The sequence below is a fragment of the Nelumbo lutea genome, chromosome 5 (assembly GCF_056320005.1).
Source record: "Nelumbo lutea isolate HS-2025 chromosome 5, American lotus-T2T, whole genome shotgun sequence".
Lineage (NCBI taxonomy): Eukaryota > Viridiplantae > Streptophyta > Magnoliopsida > Proteales > Nelumbonaceae > Nelumbo > Nelumbo lutea.
In genome coordinates, this window is record NC_142688.1 from 27,359,524 (window position 1) to 27,381,635 (window position 22,112).

A 22,112-nucleotide genomic window follows, 5' to 3' on the forward strand; every position below is an offset into this window, starting at 1 on the left:
ACCAATAAGCGGGCGGAGATAAAGCCATCATGTCATGATTGACCCAATTTCGAATAATCCAAATGAGCTACAGGAAAAACCCAATACCCAACAGGTGTGCTTTTGGATGTATATTCACACCTAGACCTAGCTAGCATGAATTGGATACAGTTTGTTACATATATAAATTGGACTCCCAAGAGAAAATTTCTGGCTCTGCCTTTGATTGTGTTTGGTTATAAATGGGGACCCTTGCAACATGGGGCTCTGGTTCGATCTGGTTTTCCAAAGCCTCAACCCCAACGGTCCAACCAACCCTAACTCTTAATCCACATCCCCAATGGTGTACCCACACTTTGGTGATGATTCAATGGAATGCCCAAATGGTGCATTGGCGCGTACCCAAATGCGGCGTGGCCTTAGATGGTTGGAGCCTTGGTACCAGATATAAATGATTGCCGTTTGGGCTATACTTTGTTCACTCCAGTTGCTCTCATCACTCTCCTCTCCCCTGGGCCCATCCAATTGACTGACTCACTCCCCTTTTTGACAAGCATGGGAGAGAGAGAGTCCGTCTGTCATGCTCATCACTCCTCCAACTAATGTCTGATAGTCATAGACACCATTAACGCATTTGACTTCAAACTCATTCATTACCCATGCAGCTATATTATTATTATTTTGGTTCGCACTCTTTTGAAATGCAAGAATTAATACAATATCAATAATGTAGCGTTTGGCTCATTGGTGTATTGGTCATGATTCAGAAAGTGGGTCAACTTGTTTCTCAAACAGCAAACGTGGAAATCTATATCAGAGAATTCTATGCCAATTTCTGCTTCTCTAATATTAAACCAGAATCAGAACCCAACAAACGTGTTCTTGAAATAGTTCTTTCAATTTTCTAAATCATATGGTATGGTCAAAAAAGAAAAACTGGAAAAGAAATCCAGAGCTCCTGAAATCCTCCTACTGTTATCAGTGCTCATCTCTGAGATTTGAGATTCTTTCTTGTACAAAACAAAAACACGCAAATGACGACCCAAACAGAACCGGCGGTAGTAGTCCTCTTGTTCCCCCTGGTTTCAGTTTCAGTTACTATTGACATTCACAAGTTACACTTTTCTTTACAAGAACAAGAAAAAAAAATGAAAATTTATTAACTTGTTCAGACGAGAAAAAACAAAGAAGAAGATATTCATTTAAGAGAAACCCTCTTTGGGATCGGTACAATTTATACTTGCACAGTCTTCAAGGAATCACAGGTTCAAAGCTCTTACACGCCATTACCGACTTCTGTTCTCCACCTTGACAGAAGAAGAACGTCGATGGACATCTATACAAACAGTTATCCACTAAGCTCACTGTGGCGGAACCTGGTTTTAATGCCATTAATGGACCTGGTATCGGGCCAAACAAGTAGTTCCCTCCGAGCAAGAGCCTCACGAATGGTGAAGTTCCAGCGACGTGAACGACGGCTTTCAGTGCATACTGAGAGGGTATCATCCCTGTGAACTTGTTGTACTCCAAGGACAAAGCTGAGAGCCTTGGCATCATCGCCATGAAAACTGGCAACAATCCGTGAAGCTCGTTGTAACTGATATCAAGCGCTATCAACTCGCTTTGGGTGCCCATGGTCCAGGGTACTTGTATAGACGAGAATTGGTTGCGAGACAGAGTTAGTTGTTGCAGAGATGGGTGGTCGAACAGAGCAGATGGAATAGAGCCCGAAAGCCGGTTATTACTCAGATCAATCACTTGGAGAAACCTCAAATCAGGAAAGTTCTCCGGGAGATTTCCTTGTAACTTATTGTTTCTCATCAAAATCTCAACTAGGGATCCCGGAAAATTGACAGGCACTCGGCCGTAAATCCCATTATCGCTGGCGTCGATGAAATAAAGGCTATTGAGAGAGCTCAAATCGGGAAACTCGCCGGAAAAGTGGTTCCCTTGAAGCTCTAGTCTTTCCAAGCGCACCAAACCGTTGAAGCTCGCGGGGATTGGGTCTTGAAGATGGTTGTTGTCGAGGTAGAGCTCTTCGAGATAGGAGAGGGACCCAATCGAGGTGGGTATCTCGCCGGACAACGAATTTCGCGAGAGAGCAAGTCGGCGGAGGCGAGTCAGGTTGGAAAACGAGCTTGGGATGGACCCGGAAAAGAAATTGTCAGCGAGGTCCAGGTTCTCCAAGTAAGGGAGGTTCCAGGTGGAGGAATAGAGGGACCCGGAGTAACCAGCTCGGTCGAGGCTGATTTCAGTGACTCGGCTGAGGCCGGAGACAACGACGTCACATCTGAACCCACAAGTGAATCGCTCGCCGAAGATGTTGTCGCATGGGTCGACGGAGAAGTCCCAGGAACTCAAGCAAGACCCCGGCGTCACAGACCTAGCATCGACTCCTTTCTTCAGCTCTTTCAAGCTCTCTATATCTTCCCAATAGGTTCTTGAATCGACTTCAGTCAACAGCTTTGTCACCGTAAGAAACAGAAAAAACAGAGCGGATAGAGAGAAACAACGACTACCCATGTATTCTTTCTCTGTCCCCTTTCAGCGTTCACTGTTTTTCTTTTCTGGGTCTTTTAAAACTCACAGTCAAGCATTCAAGCTTATAGCTTTAGAGAGAAGAGAGCAGACTACAAAGAAGAGTTGTAGAATAGACAGAGCAACAAAACGCGAGCATCAACACCGCCCGATTCACAAACAAAAAGAATACAAAACGAGAGCCATAGCCAGAGAGAGGGAGATGATATTGGATTTAGAAAAGAGGAAAGAGCAGTAACTGCAAAGCGAAGAGAAGCAGAGAAGGTGGAAGGCTGGGAGCTTTATCTTCCTCTTCTTTATCCTGCTCTCAGACTCAGAGATTCTCACGAGCAACTGTCTGACCCTTCTCCGGAGCGGTATTTAAATTTGTATGTTTTTCTCTGGAGCCCAATTCCCCAAACGAGAGAGAGAGAGAGAGTTAAAGCTAGAAAAATTTTCCTCTGAAGGAAGATTAAAAACAAGAGAGAAAAGAGAAGCTTAAGCCAACGTTGGAGGCTGGGTGTGGCCCTTTTATAATGTCTGTGTGGTAGAAGCAGCCATGAGCCACACCCATAATAGCCATAGGATATGAATGTAATAGTGTGTAGGCTGGCTCAGGATCTTTAGCCTGGCTGTCATCCATATCTCTTCTCTTGACTTATTTTCAATGAATCATAGCTATCAGCTAATTCATGGATAGGTAAGTTAGTTTAAAAATGGGTTATACTAAACAACTATCTAATGGGCCTTTTTTCGGTGAGAAACTATCTAATGGGCCTTGATGAGTTGGTCTCAATTATGGGTACATTCAAATATATTATAGCCACTCTTTTTACTCTGTATATTGTATCTATTATAGTTGCTGCATTTGTTGTTAACCCATGTTTGGTTGGTGTGACGGTGGGCTGGGCTTTCTTTTCTTTAGAACCAAACTCAGGTGATTATTCCCTGACAGAAAATTAACAACTTTAATTAGTAATGAAGCTCAGAGTAATGGACCGATGGGCCCGAATTTGGAATGGGATAATTGAATTGTATGGTGTACCTAACTAGTAGTAACGGGGCAACCACTGATTTATGATATATCCTGTATTTATTCTGAAACACGAAAAACGCTTGTCAGAGGAATCAGAAATTCAGCCCGGTCCGTTCATCAAAATGACAGGTTTTAAAATTAGTCCTAATCAATTTGATTCAGCGACATTGATTCAACCAATAATACAACTGATTCGGTCAATCCTACAAACTACAATGGTTCAGTTTTAAATGTTTCCTCTCTAGGTACTCTTCCTCACACCCATTGATTGTCAATATTTTTGGTTGTTTGCTGATTAAGCAAAATGGAACTAAAACCGAATCAATCCCCTAGGAAATATGTATTATTGGTTTAGGTCGAACCGAGTTGTCAAAGACCGGACATCAAGAAACATCCTAAGTCGCCATACATGTCCGATTCCAATCCAAGATACATCTCATCGCCACTAGAATACTAATAGGCGACAAATAGGGTAAATTTGTATCTTGTCTCGTTTTCTTGAGCAGTGTGAGAAGTTGGATTACCAACCTCATAGGCAAGACCTTTTGTTCTAGGAAATGGAGCCCAGTCAATATTTGAGTTATACCATTTTTATGAATCCAAGTAAACCAAATCGAACCTCATTCAAATCCATTTATTTGTTAAATAAAAATAATGCAACGGAATTAGATTAATTATTTGGTTTGGTTTTCGTTTTTGTAACCCCTCTAGGCTCTAGCATCCCCTATACAAATTTGCAGTTTTGGTTGACTTGCAGAATTATCAACCCAAAGAATTATGAATGTGCAGGACTAACATGAAATGGTGGAAGGAGTTGATGAATTTGATGTCAAATCTGTTGGTTGGAGACCAATTAAATACAAATATTGGCTGCCCATACTCAACAAGTCAACATGGGAAGTATCGTACAAGAATGCCCAACAGAAAAGGTTTAGACATCCGTATGCAGCGGTTTGGCTGATCTAAAATCACGCAAGGAGTGTTTCTTGTGTTGACTGTTAAGAGCCGGTCAGCCGGGAATTTGAATCAGATAGCTGAATCAGTTGGTATTGCATGTTAGAAATTGCGGTCATGGAAATTTCGAAGAAAAGCTATTAAGCATATTTATTTTAGAATATTATTTCTCTATTTAATTTTACTGAATTTATTGTTAGATTACTAGCAAATTCATTCTCAGTATATAATAGGGCCATGGGTAGGGTGGAAACAAATCGGGCCTTTCACGAGTTATTTGAGATCGATTCAGCTTGTTCTAAACCAAGGTTTGAGTTGAACTCGAATCCAATATATAAGTTCATTTTCTAATTGAGTCAAGCTCAAGTCTAATATATTGACTTGTAAAACTCTTGAGCTCAAGTCTCATGGCTTTCTAGCAAGCGAAGCTCGAATAGCCAAAAACTCAACTTGGCTCGACTTGAATCCACCCCTAGCCTTGGGTGACAAATTGTAACCAACAAATATAAAGATTCTCAAAAAAAAAACTTTTATGAGACAATAGCATATCAAACTAAGAGAAACAAGTGTGTTTGTAGTGAAAAGTGAAACTTGTATATAAATTGGTTTGGTTTATACCCTTCTATAAGTTCTGGAGAATTATCATGAGGAGGGGTGTGACAGTCACAAATTAAAATTTTATGATTCTTCATGGTTAGTTAATAGTTATTAGTTGTTAAAGTTTGAATAATATCTCTTGATCATGCCAAGTCATAAATGTTCAAACCAGATGCAGTTTTCCAAGTTACTTGCGATTTTATGATTTTGCAAAAGACATAATTTGTGATTTGTGAAGTGTGGGCGTAGTACGCCTCTAAAGCATCTCATTTGCGCTGGACATGCATGTGCACGCATTACACAGTAACAAGTCCCCATACTTCTAAGTATTGTAAACAAGCTAATATTTAAAAACCCAAAGAAAGTTTAGTAATTTTTCAATGTGTAACAAGTTTTAAAAGAAGAGAAAATTAGTTAAAACAAAGAGTTTTGATAATAACTTTAAAACCATTTTTAAGTGCATGTATAATTGTATTTTATCATGCAATTAACCAATTAGAAAACTGATTGTCTCTAATGAAATCAAAATTCAACATTGAACTTGATGTAGGCACACATGGCAGGCTCAAGATGGCAGCACGTGGCATGGGCTAGATAGCATCCTGGCTGTCCATTGCTAACAAACTCCTGACAAGCTCAAGTACAAATAGGTGTGTCACTTATCTGTAAGCTATCTTGGCTTTTATTGCTCTAAGCTCCCTAACTCTCTAGTGACCTCCTTCCAGCTATCTCTATTCAGCCTCGTCAAACCCCTTGTTATGCACCTATTAACTTGATTGCCGGAGTCTCCGCCCCTGGGATAACACTTGGGGCCTCTGATGTCTTCCATTGCTCACAGGTCGAACATTGAAGCCCTTGGACTCAACTAGCTGTTGCCTATATAAGTGTAATCACATTATTGCCCTCGGTCCATCCTTGGCAGCAACAAAACGATTAACTAACAGGTTCATCTAGTTTAACTACTAAATAATTTAAATCCATCAATTTCATGCAATGGGGACCTGTTTGGGAAGGTTGAGCTAAAGATTCAGTTAAATCGGTTTAATGGTTTTGAAACGCTTTGGATAAGCTATTCAAAAGAGGTTGAAGTGGATGAAATCGACTTCAATGCTCACAAGACCGTGCTTAATCACATTGTTAGCACAGCCTTCTACAGACTTGCATTGGGAATATCTCCCCATAAAAAAAAAAACATATAAGTCAAAGATATTCCAATTGCAAGGATGTAAAGACTGTGCTAACGGTGTGAGCATGGTCATGTGAACAATGAAGTCGATGTCCAAATGAATAGCCCATAACTAATTTATAGCTGATTTGGGTTCTCCAAATATTTTTTTACCAAATATAGCTTATAGGCTATTTGTATGGGTTCTTTCTCGAAAAACCAGAAGCTACTAGAATGCAGCTCTCCAAAGCATGCACCTAATCAGCTGAAATGGTCATCAATGATGGTAAAGTAACACTACCAGGCAATATTATGTGGACCATAGGAATGTAGTATGCTATTGATCGGGTCGGACCCAAGGGTTTTCCAACAAAAAGCAATAAGTTTATATTACTTAGAAAATTTTAATAAGATGCAAACATTGAATATGTTAATATTAATAGATTAGATTAAAAAAAATCATATTTTTATTATTTTTTATTTATTTATATTCTATAAGATGTATTTATCAATTACATCAAAGATTTCAATAATCACAAACGTGACAACCTTAACCGTTTGCTTTATCATAAATTCATTCACATTTTTATTTCATGATACAGTTTTTTACATTATAAATTTGTTATTTGCTCTCTTCATGTTCACTCTATTTTCTGTTCAGGTAACTAAAAGGAAAACGCAAACAGTGATGGTTTCGGTTTCATATTTGTGGAGTTCAGGTTACTATTTGTATGTGTTGTTCTCATTAGGGTTGGATTTGAATCAAGCTGAGTCAAGTTGAATATTTGTTTATTCGAACTCGGCTCATAAGAATAGTATCAGGCTCAATTTTGAGCTCGAGCTTGATTCGAGATAGAGACTTGACCTTAAGCTTAACTCGGTCCATAGTTTACAAGTTTGAGCTTAACTATAAACCATTTTTTAAATAAAATATATATAAAATTATTTTTTATTTATCAAAAAAATTAAGAATCATAAAAATTATTTAATATTATATATATAAATAATTAGAAAAAATATTTACTATTATACATAAAAATAAAAATATTATTATTATATATTATAAAATTATTTATTTAATATTAAACTCACAAACTTCATGAACCAAATTTTATTAAACTCAAACTTGACTTGATTAACAAACAAACTTTTATATTAGGCTCGAATTCGACTCAACTCCATTCAAACCGAGTCAAACCAAACTTTTCACGAACTCAGGGCCACCCCTAATTCTCATCAATATGAAAGAATGGGATACATAATTTAATTGGGCCCCACATGAAGAAAATTAATTAAACTGAAACTTTGACAGTAATAATGTAAGCATGTGGCTGTGAAATATATATATGACTTTATGAAAGGTAAAATATAAATAACTCCGAAAAGTCTGCAGGGGGAAAAAAAAGATAAAAACACAAAAACTGCAGACAAGCTTTGTCGGTCTGGATCAACAGAAATTAACAAAAAATTTAGTATAATTTTAGTAAATAAGGGCTCACTAATTATATATTTTATATTCAGAGAGGTACATAAAATCATGCATTGTATTTGTAGCCCAACTGCCCAACTCAGAAGTTAGAAACAATTTCGACTAAAATAAACCAAAAATCAGAAAATAAAGACAGTCAAGTTTTGACCGGAATTCATGGCTTTGATTCACAAATCTATGGCGGAGTTATAAGCCATAATTTAAAACTAATGGAAATTTTTTCATTTTTTAGGAATAATTGAAAAATTTTCGATCCGTGATAAAATAAAAATAATGATATTTAAGTGCTAAACTAGAAATTCCTGGATTAGGAAAAAAAATAAAGAACTGTTGTTATTTAAAGAAATTCTTACCTCGAACTTAGCTTAACGACACTATGATTGCGACTTGCCAAATAGCACCATACACGTGATGACGATGATGACCACGCATATCATAACATCATAAGAAGCACAATAAAAGCAGCCCACCATGATGAACCTCATCCATATCATATAAGAAATTCAAAACCTAAAAGTAAAACATTTATATAGGAAATTAGGGGGGTGTTTGACGGCATGGTTGATTTTATTTTTAGAAACAAAAATAATCGATTAATTAATCATTGTCAACTTAATTTCATTACCCAATTCTTGAATGACAAACAACCCCCAAGGTCGATTTTTTATACATTGAAGATAATTAAGACAATGCTTACTCGTATGAATACTGATTTTACACTCTAAGAGTGCCAGAGTGGGGAATCGCTATGCCGACAATAAAGCAATCACCTCAAGCTTTTATTACTCTTTTTCTAGAGGATTATATCAATTTTCCCATATTGCGTTTGGATTTCTGGTTGTATGTATTGGGTTTGGGCTGAGTTTGTAATTTTCTTGGTTTTGGAATAAGGTGGGTTATGTCCTCGCCTGCTATCTTTTATTTGGTATTTGATAATGGAATAAGTAAATTTTGGGGTTAAAAAAAATCATTATTAGGGATGGCAATTTTCCCTATCCCCAACGGGTCCAACTTCCCTGGCCGGATGGCACTGGAGATGGGAATTGTTTTGGCAGGGTAGGGACAGGGACAGGGATTAATAAGAATCCCCGATCGGGGTCAGGATCAGGGATGGGGATTAAGGTCCCCACCCCGACCCCGTTTATATATATATATATATATATATATATCAAAATATATTTAAAAAGTTATTTATAATTTAAAATGTTTATTTATTTAAGTAAATTTATTTTTCAAATAAATACTGTTATCTAAAAAAATTTGGGGATTTGGGTCCCCTAGGGAACCCATCCCTGTCCAGGATTGGGGATGGAGGACAAATTTCATCCCCGGCAGGGATTGTGGATAAGGACGGGGTTAATTTCATAATTAGTCTAGAACGGAAAATCTAATCCCCACCGCGATGCCATTCCTACTCATTACCCAATTCTTAGATTTTATAAAAGTTTGGGCCATTGAAATTTTAACAAAATTCCAAATATGAGTCCGTCCAAGTTGCACTCCTAACTCTCAATCAAGCTAATTGGACTTCTCTTTTTAATATGGGCTATGGCTTTTGTTCAGCATCATCATCTAAATTATTAACCTTGGCCCATTGCTAAATTATTAACCTTGGCCTTCTAGCTCGTTCAAATAGTAATAGATTGCTTAGATAGTCTTTTATTCACTTGTCAGCATCATCATCTAAGCCTTATCCCAACTTTATTCATCGGTTACATGAATCCTCTGTTTTCGTTATATCATATGCATTGCTAACTTAGTATCCTTGGCCCTCCTAGCTCCTTAAATTAGCAATAGATTGTTTCTTTTTATGTTGTAGATAATTTTTTATGCACTTGATCAAACCATTTCAGACTAATTTTCTCATTTGATTACTTATTAGAGCTACTATTAGGTTCATTCAAATGACTTCATTTCTTATCTTATCATTTCAAATTTTGTCATTCATCCATATCAATTTACATATTTCTGCTACATTCATGGGCGACATCACTAAGTGTTATTTACCTATCACATAAAACCTGGAATGAGCCCCTCCATTTTGGGGTTGCTTTGTATTGATGGTGTTTATCAAATAAATGTTTTGTACGAAATTATCTTGAAAAAAGAGAAAAAACTGTCATTTTTTAAGACACTCATACAGTCTACGGGTCCATGTATATTGACCCTTATATGTTAAACCCGTAAAATTATACGGGTCACTAAATTCTACTTGAACCGTTTATTACTTTAATTTAACCATTACTATTATTAATTTATTTTAGTATTTAATTAAATTTTTTTGTTATATAGTAATAATATTAATTAAATTTATAATTATTTAAATATTTACTTAAAATAATTTTTTCCAACCAACTATAATTATTATAATAGATTTTTTAATTCATATTTTGCATTTAAGAATAAACATTATTGATTTGGCTTAACAATTTTAATGACTGTTAATAAATATTGATTTTTATTTAAGGTTTAATTACTGTATTCGGTAATTATTATGGGGCATGCTTTGAATAAACATTAATTATAATTGATGATTGTTATTTCATTTTTATTATTTACTTAATTAAGTACTTGATTATTATTATTATTATTAATTGTTTCTATAAATAATTTATTTTTATTATTATTTACTTAATTCAGTGATTTTTAGCAAGTAATTATTTGATTTAATTTGAATGATTTCATTTTTTATTTATTTATAATAGACATTTAGGGTAGTCTATTTATTTGATTTAAGAGACTTACCATGTTTTATCTAGACAATGAAGCGGTACTAAGAAAAGGGCAACTACAGTATCATTTAATTTAAAATTTACTATTTAACAATAAAAAATCAATGTCCTATTGAGCAATCCACCCCCAAAAGAGTATCAATAACTTTGAAATCATTAATTTATTTATAAAATAGTAAAATTAGATTGATGTTTACAACAATATCACCAATATTGCTTAATATTTAGGGACATATGAATGGATAAAAAGCTTTTAAGTGATATCCATTCAAAGAGCTATTAAGAAAAACAATCCATTACAAACAACATTTGCATATGCATTCATCCTCTAAAGTAAGAGATGAAAAATATATGACTACAATCAAATCATCATGTATGGTTACAATCAACTGATAATTTAATCAAGACTCCAAAGTCCATCCAACAGAGGAACAATAATAAAAGATTATTATTTAAGTAGTTTCGGAGAATATTTTTTTCATAGATTATTTTCTTAAATTTTTAATTACTTATTTAAAAAAATAATTATGGATTATTAGTTAAAGATTTTCCTTAAATTATTGGATAATTGTTAACTACAATTATTGATTTTATGGAAATTAGTAAATTACACTAATTAGTAATGTCTTTTATTAATAAATTTTTATGGTAAATTTTTAATGAAAATTTATTCAATTAGAATGATTAATGTAGATTACTATGAACGTTGAAATTTTGAACATTTATTAATAAAAAAAATATATTAAATAATGGATTGTTTATTAATTTTTGTTAGAATATTAAATTATTTAATATTTGTTGAATAGTGGATTATTTCTGAAATATTTATTTCATAATTTTTAGTAGAATATTTTCCAGAAATTTTTAATAATTTTCCTAACTAATGGATTATTTAACAATAAATTATTATTTAGGAATAGATTATTTAACAATAATGGAATATACCTTGAATATATAGGAAATATCGAATTCCCCATATTCCCCTCTCTTTGCTTGAAATCATGTCTATAGATATAAATATTATTTGACTCATAAAACCAAATCTTAATAAATTATGGACCTGTTTTTATGGGAAAGTGGAGAGAATAGAGGGGAATTAGAGATAGAAGTGAAGGAGAGGATAAAACATTTATTGAGCTAATTAAGGAGAGAAGTTAGGTTGTTATAGAAAATGAGATATGTGAGTTGTAGAGGAAAAGAGAGAACACAATGGAAAAGGAGAAGAATGAAGAGAGAGAGTGTGCTGAGATGGCAAATTGGAAGTGGTGGAAAGGAAAAGAGAAGAGAAAGTCAAGAAGAATGCAATATTCAGATAATGGAACAAGAAGAATCCAGGTAAGGTGGACCGTCTTACTATATTCATATAGATAAATAATCTAGCACTTATATGTTACGGACAAAATGTAAAAAGGCAGCTATCAAAATTAAAAGGTGCGATGAGGAGGGGGTTAGCTGTTGTGTCCTCATGATCTGGTGGCCACCATCAAACTTGCATATAATGCCTTTATAATTATAGAGGATTTTCCTCTATGTGTAACTACTACAATAGCGAAAACAATACAATTTCCTCAATATGATATTGCAGAGCCACTAGGAAGAATTATTCCAATACTAAAACATACATCCACTAGTTATATTGATACAGCCATCCTGGCGCGAATTGACTCAAGCAAGATGGGTATATACGGAAATAAGAACACACCGGATTTTCACTTGTTTTGAGTGACTTGAATCCCCAGATTATTTAGTATCTGCCCAATGATTCAGCTGGAAAGATTTCTGGAGAATGAAAACATTTCCCCTAGAATTCATTTATTCATTTGGAGGTGTCTGCATATTATGATTCCGGCTAGAGAGGTCCTAGCCAAAAAATCCAATCATGTGGATAGTATCTGCCCAATGGGTAATGAGTATGAAGAATCTCTCAATCATCTGTCTTTTTAGGGTGCACTTTTTTTCTAGATTTTGAGAGGGGGAAAATTGGTTAATGAAATTTAAAATCCCATTGACCAAGAATCTCATGTTCTCATTTCAGATTTATGTGGGGATTAGAGAAAACTTATTTTCTTAAGTATCACTTACCCATCTCCTAGATACTTAAGTATCTCTCAAGTATCACTTACGCATTGACCAAAAAATGCCCTTATAATGATGGTTTTTTATGACTAAAATGGTTATTTCCTTATTTACATAAGAAATAAAAGAACATGGGTAAATACGGGTAAGTCTTTCCTACAAAACACTTACCTGAATAAGTGCATTTACCTAAATAAATAATTTACCGAAAAGTGAACTAGGCCTTAGTGTAATGGGACGAGAGTAGTATAGTTTGCTTCTACTCTAGGGATCAGCATTGATTATAATATTCACTCATTGGTCCATTGACTTGGGGAATGGGTAAAGCAGGACATGTCTTCTCTCCAACCTCTATTTCTACTTTGGCTAGAGCAGTTTTTCTTTGGCGCATGTGAAAAGCAAGGTGCAAGGTTTCTCTTGATAGTAGTCATAACTCATATGGAAATAGCTAGAGTGGTATCAAATGCAGAAGCTCAAATTCCATAGGCCTTTGGTGGGGCAAAGCACCGTTGAATGACAGTATTAGCTCAATTTTGCATCGGACCAGGCCCCGTGAACGTTTCCTTAAGATAAATTTTGATGGAGCTGCAAATCTCCAGGAATCTAGAGCTGGGCTAATGATTCGCGACTGGAATGGTAGCTTTTACTATGCTCATGCTATTGGTCTCACTCCGATGTCTGCTGCAGAACCGAAGCTAGAAGTCTGCTGGAAGATGTTGACTCTTCAGTTTTTATTGAGGGCGACACTAAGATAGTTATTCAGGTATTGTTAGAGAATTCCATATCTCCTCCATGGAAAATTCAGGAAATAATTGCAGATTGCAGAGTCTTCCTATGTTCTTTCACCAGGTCTCAGTGACCTACATCCCAAGAAATGACAATAAAGCTGGGCTCTTTCTTACTAAGTTTGGTTTAAAAGCACAAAGTGTTCGCACATGGTCTGTAATGTATGCCTCGATTTTAGATTAGATTGTATTGCTTCGGATGTTTCTCTGAGTTCTTCCTATTAAATTTACCTATCTTATTTCAAAAAAAAAAAAATTGTGGCCTCTCTCCTGGGACAAGAAATGATGACCAGATAATCAATCCTTACCATCCCATTGTAGAACTAGAATGTACACGACAATAATGGTGAATTTTATTATTATTAAAAGTACATGAAGCTTTGTCTCGTAAGGGATTTTTAACTTTTGGAGTATAAACATTGACCAATGCGAAAAATGTCATAGTAGCTGCACTAACATGATACTAGAAAGGACTTGACCAACCAAAACCCCCAGCGGATTTTGTTGAAGATATTTTAAATTTACATTTTTTAATATGAAAAAGTGAGAAATTCTCATATTTTGTTGAAAAAATTCTCATATTTTTGTAATTTACTTTTTAATAACTATTATTACAATTTTTAAAATTTAAAATTTTTTAAACCAATCGGCTAAACCAAAACCGACCCAAACCAATACAACCTGAACTAGCCAGTTTTCATCATTGGTCGATCAATTTGAAAATCGGACTGAAAATAGAACTACTTTGACCACCAATTCTGGAGTCAAATGATCCAATCACCCAGTACAAGCCTGGGTTAAACAGTTTTGGAGTCCAAAACCAGACCCAGACCCATGACTAATTCTGTATAAACAGGTCAGACCATCCAGTCTGGTCAGGTTCTCAAAACCATGCATTGGCATGTTCACTCATAACAGGTTACCCAACCAACTGCATGCTTTTTTCTCGAACCAATCCGGATGGTGTACTTAATTTAATGATAACCAATAAAAACATAGGCTGTAATTGTTGGAAAATATTTCATATTTATCACAGGTCAAACAGTGCATAATTTAAATCTAAATTGCACAGAGGTACATAATACTAAAATCTCAGAAGCCCAGAAAAATTCTCTTTGATTACCAGAAAAAAAAAGAACCCCAGAAAAATAACAATTTTTTTGAAGCCAGAGATATGCAATTTCCACTCATCAATCAAGACATTGCGCATTAGAACAATGCAAATTATGAATAGATCAAGGATACTCCCAAGTAAACCTAATTAATAATAGAAAAGCATAAGAGAAGTATGCAATTTATAAATAATATTGGGTCCTTTGGAAAGAGTTGAGCCCATGACATTGCGCATGAGAACACAGCAAATTTTGAATAGATCAAGGTTACTCTTAAGTAGACAACCTAATTAACCCAATCTGTAAGTCGAGAAATGACCTGCTAGCTCAATACATATATATATAGAGAGAGAGCCTGAAGGATTAGAAAACGGTAAACATCATCTTCTGCCACTTGAACAAAATCACTAATATAGAAATTAATGGTTTAAGAAACGGGACTTCTAATCCCTTTACCTTCTATTGAAACAAAAGCATCATCCTATATAGATCAATAAGCAGATAAAAATGTATTTTTTTGGGTAAGAAGAAAATTTCTTTCAAACAAAAGAAAAGCGTCCAACGGCAACAAAATTAAGAGAAGACAAGAAAACACCAGAAACAAAAACGAGCAAACAGACAAAACAACAACAAACACGAAAACAAGGACTCGAGTCCAACCCAACAGACCCACTTAAACTTGCATCATTACGAAAATGAAAAAAAGACTCCTTAACAACACAATCAGCAGCCAGCTGATCTGCTCACCACACTGGAGGGATAAAACGACAACCATCACTAAAGAAAATAAACATGTCAATCGGAACCGGATGGGGTAAATACAAAATCATGCACAACAGGTTAGGCAACCTATCACGATCAAAGATATCAGTATTTCATACATAGAGGACTCATGTGGAATTCACACCTTATGCATATCGAACACTGGCGTGTTGACTCATGATAGGTAGGCAGCTTACTGTGTATGACTTGTCTCTGGCCAATTCAGACTTTGCATAGATATTAATGAAAACAAAATTTATGCCAAAATTAAAAAGTCCAATTATGATGGCAAAATGGCATGGTGCCAAAAAAACTGATCACCAATCAATAAAAGTGACAGCTGATATTCATCAAAATTCAACAGAGGGTTGTTCAATGTTCTTTCGGTATCATACCCTTCCCGCATCATACAAATTGCCTATTGAAAATTATGAGATACATCCACTAGGGCATTTATATCAGGTAGGCACAAAGTTGTAAGTTTAGAATTTTTTTTATCACCTTATCTCTTAATATACCCCTCAGCCTATTCTTGAAAAAGATTAAAAATTGCTTTTGACATTTGTCAGAATATTTATCAATTGTCATTAGGAATGGCAACAGGGTGGGTTTAGAGTGGGGATTACATTCCCATCTCCGATCCCTGTTGAGGAAAGGGGGATGAATTCTCCGTCACAGACCCGAATCCCCGTGGGTCACTGCAAAATCCAGACTCTTAGCCCTAGAACAGTTGGAGCAAATGCAAAGAATCAACAGAGGCTCCAAAAGGTACAAATAGCCACCAACTACTACACTAGAAAATAGGAAATTAGGAAAAAAAACAAAGAATCAACAAAAACCCATGTCAAAAAATCAATAACTCACCAAAGCACTACCATTCAGATCTTCAAATTATTTGCTGAGAAATCCATTTAGATCTGCAGAGAAACCCATTCAGATCTTCTCTCCTTTTACTTATCCTCCACCTTCTCATCAAGTGGTAGACTGCTGGTCGGCGACGATAGACGTCCGATGACGTCCGATGTCCAACAAGTGAGTGGCGACAACGATGGTGGTCAGTGAATTAGCAACGAAGACGAAGGAAGAAGAAGAAGCACTACCATTTTAATCTTTTTCAACAGAGGGTTGTTCAATGTTCTTTCGGTATCATACCCTTCCCGCGTCATACAAATTGCCTATTGAAAATTATGAGATACATCCACTAGGGCATTTATATCAGGTAGGCACAAAGTTGTAAGCTTAGAAATTTTTTTATCACCTTATCTCTTAATATACCCCTCAGCCTATTCTTGAAAAAGATTAAAAATTACTTTTGACACTTGGTCAGAATACTTATCAATTGTCATTAGGAATGACAACAGGGTGGGTTTGGAGCGGGGATTACATTCCCATCTCCGATCCCTGTTGAGGAAAGGGGGATAAATTCACCGTCACAGACCCGAATCCCCGAGGGTCACTGCAAAATCCAGACTCGTAGCCCTAGAACAGTTGGAGCAAATGCAAAGAATCAACAGAGGCTCCAAAAGATACAAATAGCCACCAACTCCTACACTAGAAAATAGGAAATTAGGAAAAAAAAAACAAAGAATCAACAAAAACCCATGTCAAAAAATCAATAACTCACCAAAGCACTACCATTCAGATCTTCAAATTATTTGCTGAGAAATCCATTTAGATCTGCAGAGAAACCCATTCAGATCTTCTCTCCTTTTACTTATCCTCCACCTTCTCATCAAGTGGTAGACTGCTGGTCGGCGACGATAGACGTCCGATGACGTCCGATGTCCAACAAGTGAGTGGCGACAACGACGGTGGTCAGTGAATTAGCAACGAAGACGAAGGAAGAAGAAGACTAAGCTTCTGGGTTCAGAGTTCTCTCTTCTCTGTCTATTGAAGTCTCAAAGACTAGACACTATCGAGTGGTTTTTAGGTTTTAATAAAAAATAAATAATAATATAATATAAATATTATATATATATATATATATTAATTGGGGCCCGGCCCGGCCGGGGCGGGGATTGCATTCTGCATCCCCATCCCCAACCCCGCCAAAATATCCCCATACCAGACCTTGTCGGGTCAGGGAGCCTGAGTACCGTTTGGGACGGGGAAAATTGCCACCCCTAAGTGCCATTGGCCTAATACATATATAAGGAGTTATGTGTAATATATATAAGGAGTTATACTAGCTTGTAAAATTCATAGCATGTTAAACTTTACGAAAACCTATGGGTGGCAATTTTTCACCCAACCCACCCAGTATCAAACCCACCCATCCCGCCCATTTAAATGGGTTGGATTGGGTTGGGTTGTGTAACCATTGGCTTAATCTTTATTGACTAAATTTAATTTTGTCTTGAATCAACACATTTCACCCAACATAAATCCAAATCAATTTGACCCGAGTTAGGACTAGTTCAATGCGGTCTAACCCGATCCAGTATATATCGATTAGGGTCAAACCGAATTCAAAATAGACTTCGGGTGGGATAGTTTGGTATCACTTGCTCAACCCGGTTTGGGTCATTTGGTCCAACCAATATTCACACAACACAAACCGACCCAGTACAAGCCAATCCGAGTCGACCCAAATCCGAAACGAATTCAAGTGGGATGGTTCAGTGTCGGCATGATTTACCTGGTATGGACCGTCCGCCCGACCAGTATCTACACAACCCTACCTGGTTTACTTACGTTGGTCCACTTCGGGTCAGTCGATCTGGCCCAGTCCAAGGCAATTCAACATTGACTGAATTGGTCTGGTCTGATCCAATTAGACTAATACAGATCTAAGCGGTTCAACTATCCTTAATGTGATTAACTCAAAAATAATCCAATTAGATAATTCAAGTTGATCTAACCGATTTGAACCTAAATTGGTCACATACTAGCATCATGTGCCATATAAAGATTAAACATCAAATATTAAACAAAAGGCAACACAATGTTCAATAACTAACCAATCCTGTTGGAAAGGAAGAAATGGTTGAAGTTCCAAGCAATATGAGACATTGTGATAAGAATTAACAAGCGATCCCGAACCGAGCCATTATCCAAAAAAGAGTGAAGTGCTTCCCTTTTACCAAATGCTTTATATGACGGACAAAATATCCTAATTAACTTGCTAGAACATGTCTAAGATTCTCTGAATTGATCGAAATCGAGGAGCTGGGTTCATGAGGGCAAAACGCAAATCGGAAGGAAGATGGTGATAATGATATGGTGTTTTAAAGGACGAACTCGAAGAGAGAGAGATGTCTTCACAAATGTCTCCTTTTACTACACATTTAAATTTCTAGTTAGCAGCAAGCATGCGTTCAGAAACTTGATATGAATTAGGGATTGCAGCATTCTAACAGGCAAATACGGGAAAGAAAATCAACTTCACTTTGTAAATGTCCATATGTTCACCATTTTAAACAGATTTTGTCAATAACCGTGGAAGATACAGCAACAAATCCAATAGATATCCAAATCAACGAGGAAACTAGCCTCCAGGTGGATGGAATTCTAAATGGTGAAGACAGGGAGATGTACAAATGATGCAAGAATAGTAGCTACATGAAGGTGCCAGCTATCTTGTTGGTAAATCTCTGGTTGGTATCTCAGCGTTGGGGGGCTGGGGGGGCATGTCTAACGGTTCGGAAGATTTGAGAACTTCATACAGATTGCACTAAGAACAGTTTATTTGGTTTGGTCATGGAGTAGACATCACATACGTAAAAGAAAGAGGAATTATTCTTGTTGACACTGAAAATATAAAAAGATTGATCAGCAGAAAGATTACAAAAAAAAAAAAGGAAATGGGTAAAGCATGTTAGATGGAAAATGATAGGCATTTATTGCCACTGTTATTATGGCTCTCTTATGGGCATATCACACAAAACAATAGGCAAGTGCCAATGCTACAGGGCTTGCAAGAGTTCGTGTAAGCAGATATTTCAAACAGAAAGAAACGAGAGGAAATTGGCTGAAATCTCCGATTTTCTTTTTCGTTCTTCTTGCTTTTAAGATTATTTATTTTCAGGGCTAGCATGGCTTATCTTAGAATATTTTTATTTTTTTTAACTTGGAATTTAAGCTTCATTCAATGTCCATATAGGCTTCTCTTACTTTTTGTTGTTTACTGGTCATCTTTCATTCACTGGTCAACTGTAATTGTATCCTTTTATGCCTGATTATATGGAAAAAAAAGTGTCACTCACTATCTTATAGTTTTGAGCTGGCTTTCTCTTAAGGATCTTCTCTTATATATATTCATCTATCTATCTATCTATCTATCTATATATATATATATATATATATATATATATATATATCTAAAATTGTAAATCGTATTTGATCCCCTTTTTTATTCATCCTAGCACTAGGAACCGTAAGCAATCTGTTACTTGACATGCATGGAGATATCAGGAACAAAAGATACCACGGTAGCAAATTACTCTAATAAATGGTGCCTTGGAACGTTTCCCTTCCTGTTTTTTGATAGCAAAAACAAATTTACTACCGATTTTGATAATATTTAAAAAAAAATTATGAAACCAATTCCAATTCAACCTTCAGTTTAGAACATTAGATCCTCAGTAAATAGTTATATAGATCAGTAAGCAACTATTTTTACCAAAAAGAAAAGGTCAGTAAGCAACTTAGGGGGCAATCAGCAACATGAATTGTTTATTTTGTTACCGGTTTCAATAAAACAAGTCAAAACCAACTGGTTTGGAAAAAATGCACAAAAATGTTCTTGAATTTCTGGTTTCAAAAATATGCTTTCATCTGATTATTCAATATTATGTTCTATAAGTCATATAATTTTTACACTAAAAATTGTTTTTATTTTAAAAATCAATATTTCGATGGTTCTAAATGCATGCATTGCCATTTGAAACAAAAACAATCTATTCTTGCCCTTCAAAATAAAAACAGAATTCAGAAGCATGCTTTTGTTTTTTATCATGATATGGCAGCTTCAAAACAAATGAAAATACACCCCCCTAATTTTCAAGGGACCAAGGCAAGGCTAGGCAACAAGAGGGTGCCTTGCTGCCTAGGCATCTAGGCTATGATTTTTTAAATAAGAAACACTAAGGCCCTTTTGCTTTTTAGGAAGTTACTTAATTAGGTAAATGCACTTACTCAAGTAAATGTTTCCTGGCAAATATTTATCCAGATAAATCCATTTACCCATGTTCTTTTATTTTCCAGCTAAATAAGACAATCAGCTGGCCATAAAATGCCATTATTAAAAGATGTAATTTTGTGCCATCCAAGTGTTGGCAACTTTCCCCCTACCCACCTAGATGGGTATCTTGGTGGATATCTTGGTCAATTTTCTATGGATTCCACATAAAACTGAAAAAAGGACATGGGTATCTTGGTCAATGGAAACCAAAATCCCATTGACCAACTTTCTCCCTCTCAAAATCCAAAAAAACAATCAGGCCCTAAATCTTATTTGCATTCCCTACGTTCCAATAGAAACTGGTTATTGGAACATAAAACAATCAGCTGCCATAAAATGCCATTATTAAAAGATGTAATTTTGTGCCATCCAAGTGTTGGCAACTTTCCCCCTACCCACCTAGATGGATATCTTGGTGGATATCTTGGTCAATTTTCTATGGATTCCACATAAAACTGAAAAAAGGACATGGGTATCTTGGTCAATGGAAACCAAAATCCATTGACCAACTAGTTATCAACAGTTTTTATAAAACTGTTATAAACAAACTTCATATTAAAACATAAATAATCAACAATTTCTTAAAAGAAAAGAAAATTCAAAAATCATATGAGCCAAGCCGTTGCAGTTGTCCTAGGAAAAAATAAAAGGGTTGAAGAACAAGAAAAATATGTTGATTAGACAAAATTTAAAGTGGTTCCTTGCTTATTGTTTCAAGCTTTTTAAGACTTTAAGGGTTCCAAACTACATAAACCAATAAAAAAAAAGTCCAGAACAATATGTGTGTTGATAATTTATCAAAAAAAATGTGTGTTGATTGAATCATAATAAAAAAGAAAAAAAGAAGAAGAAACTAGTTTTAAATCCACAAAATCAATTATTTTGTGCAATAATATCCTTATTCTTATTATAATCTCAAAAAATAAAGAATGTAAAAATAATCTTAGGAAAACGATAAACCCTTTTGAAGTGAATAATTTTAAAGTGCACATTGTTCATGTTGACGAAACTTTTGGTTGCATTTGCTTAAATAATGGAGCGTTTGTCATTTTAAATTTTGATGATACATCTTCAAATTCTAGACCCTTTTCCCCATCTTTGACACTTTATTTAGCTACAGTGAAACAAAACGATGTTTTCCTCCCAGGACCCAGGTACATACAACCTTTAAGACAATAACGCAGAAAAATTAAAATTTTAAATTTTGTTCTCAAATTCTTCCTCTGTAAGTTTAACACTGTTTTATGATTCATGATCAGAAAATTTTCTTTGAAGAATTGGTGCATTATGCATACACAAATTCAAAAGTGGGGCAATCATAATTCCTTTACTTAACTCCTGCTTTACATTTGTTGTGGTTCAAGGTATATCCTTTTGGACCACCAGGTATAATACATTTATTGTGGCTCAAGTTACATTTTGTGAAACCAATTGTGAGATACTTAGTTGGTAGGTTGGGTGATTTATCCCAAGAATATGCCGATTTGATTCCTGCTATCATCGTCTTTGAATAAAGGTTATGAATAAATATCAAAAGGGTTAATGTATTAGTCACAAAAAAGAAACAGCCCTATGTTGATTAATACCAAAAAAAAATTGCATTTTGTGTAATCTACCCCATTTAATTATCATTTATTTTGATGCCTATCCTATTCTTACCCCATTTTATATTTCTTGAAGATTGTCTAAGAAGAAAAGTCAAAAGATCTATGGAGGAGGTACATCA

At 35.4% G+C, this 22,112-nt stretch overlaps 1 protein-coding gene and 2 long non-coding RNA genes across 3 annotated transcripts; all 3 read right to left on the reverse strand.

The window, feature by feature from the left end:
* Nucleotides 1-1,014: 1,014 nt before the first annotated feature.
* On the reverse strand, nt 1,015-3,005 carry LOC148851238 (uncharacterized). Its single transcript, XM_088942482.1, has one exon. The coding sequence runs from the start codon at nt 2,500-2,502 to the stop codon at nt 1,231-1,233; it is 1,272 nt and encodes a 423-aa protein (XP_088798608.1). The 5' UTR covers nt 2,503-3,005; the 3' UTR covers nt 1,015-1,230.
* Nucleotides 3,006-5,593: 2,588 nt separating this feature from the next.
* LOC148851239 (uncharacterized) lies at nt 5,594-8,247 on the reverse strand. The gene is made up of 2 exons (XR_016099275.1): nt 8,091-8,247; nt 5,594-5,959 (listed from the first exon to the last, which is right to left on the reverse strand). It is a non-coding gene; the product is annotated as an uncharacterized LOC148851239 (long non-coding RNA).
* Nucleotides 8,248-15,518: 7,271 nt separating this feature from the next.
* On the reverse strand, nt 15,519-16,206 carry LOC148851240 (uncharacterized). The gene is made up of 2 exons (XR_016099276.1): nt 16,069-16,206; nt 15,519-15,992 (listed from the first exon to the last, which is right to left on the reverse strand). It is a non-coding gene; the product is annotated as an uncharacterized LOC148851240 (long non-coding RNA).
* Between the last annotated feature and the right edge of the window lie 5,906 nt (nt 16,207-22,112).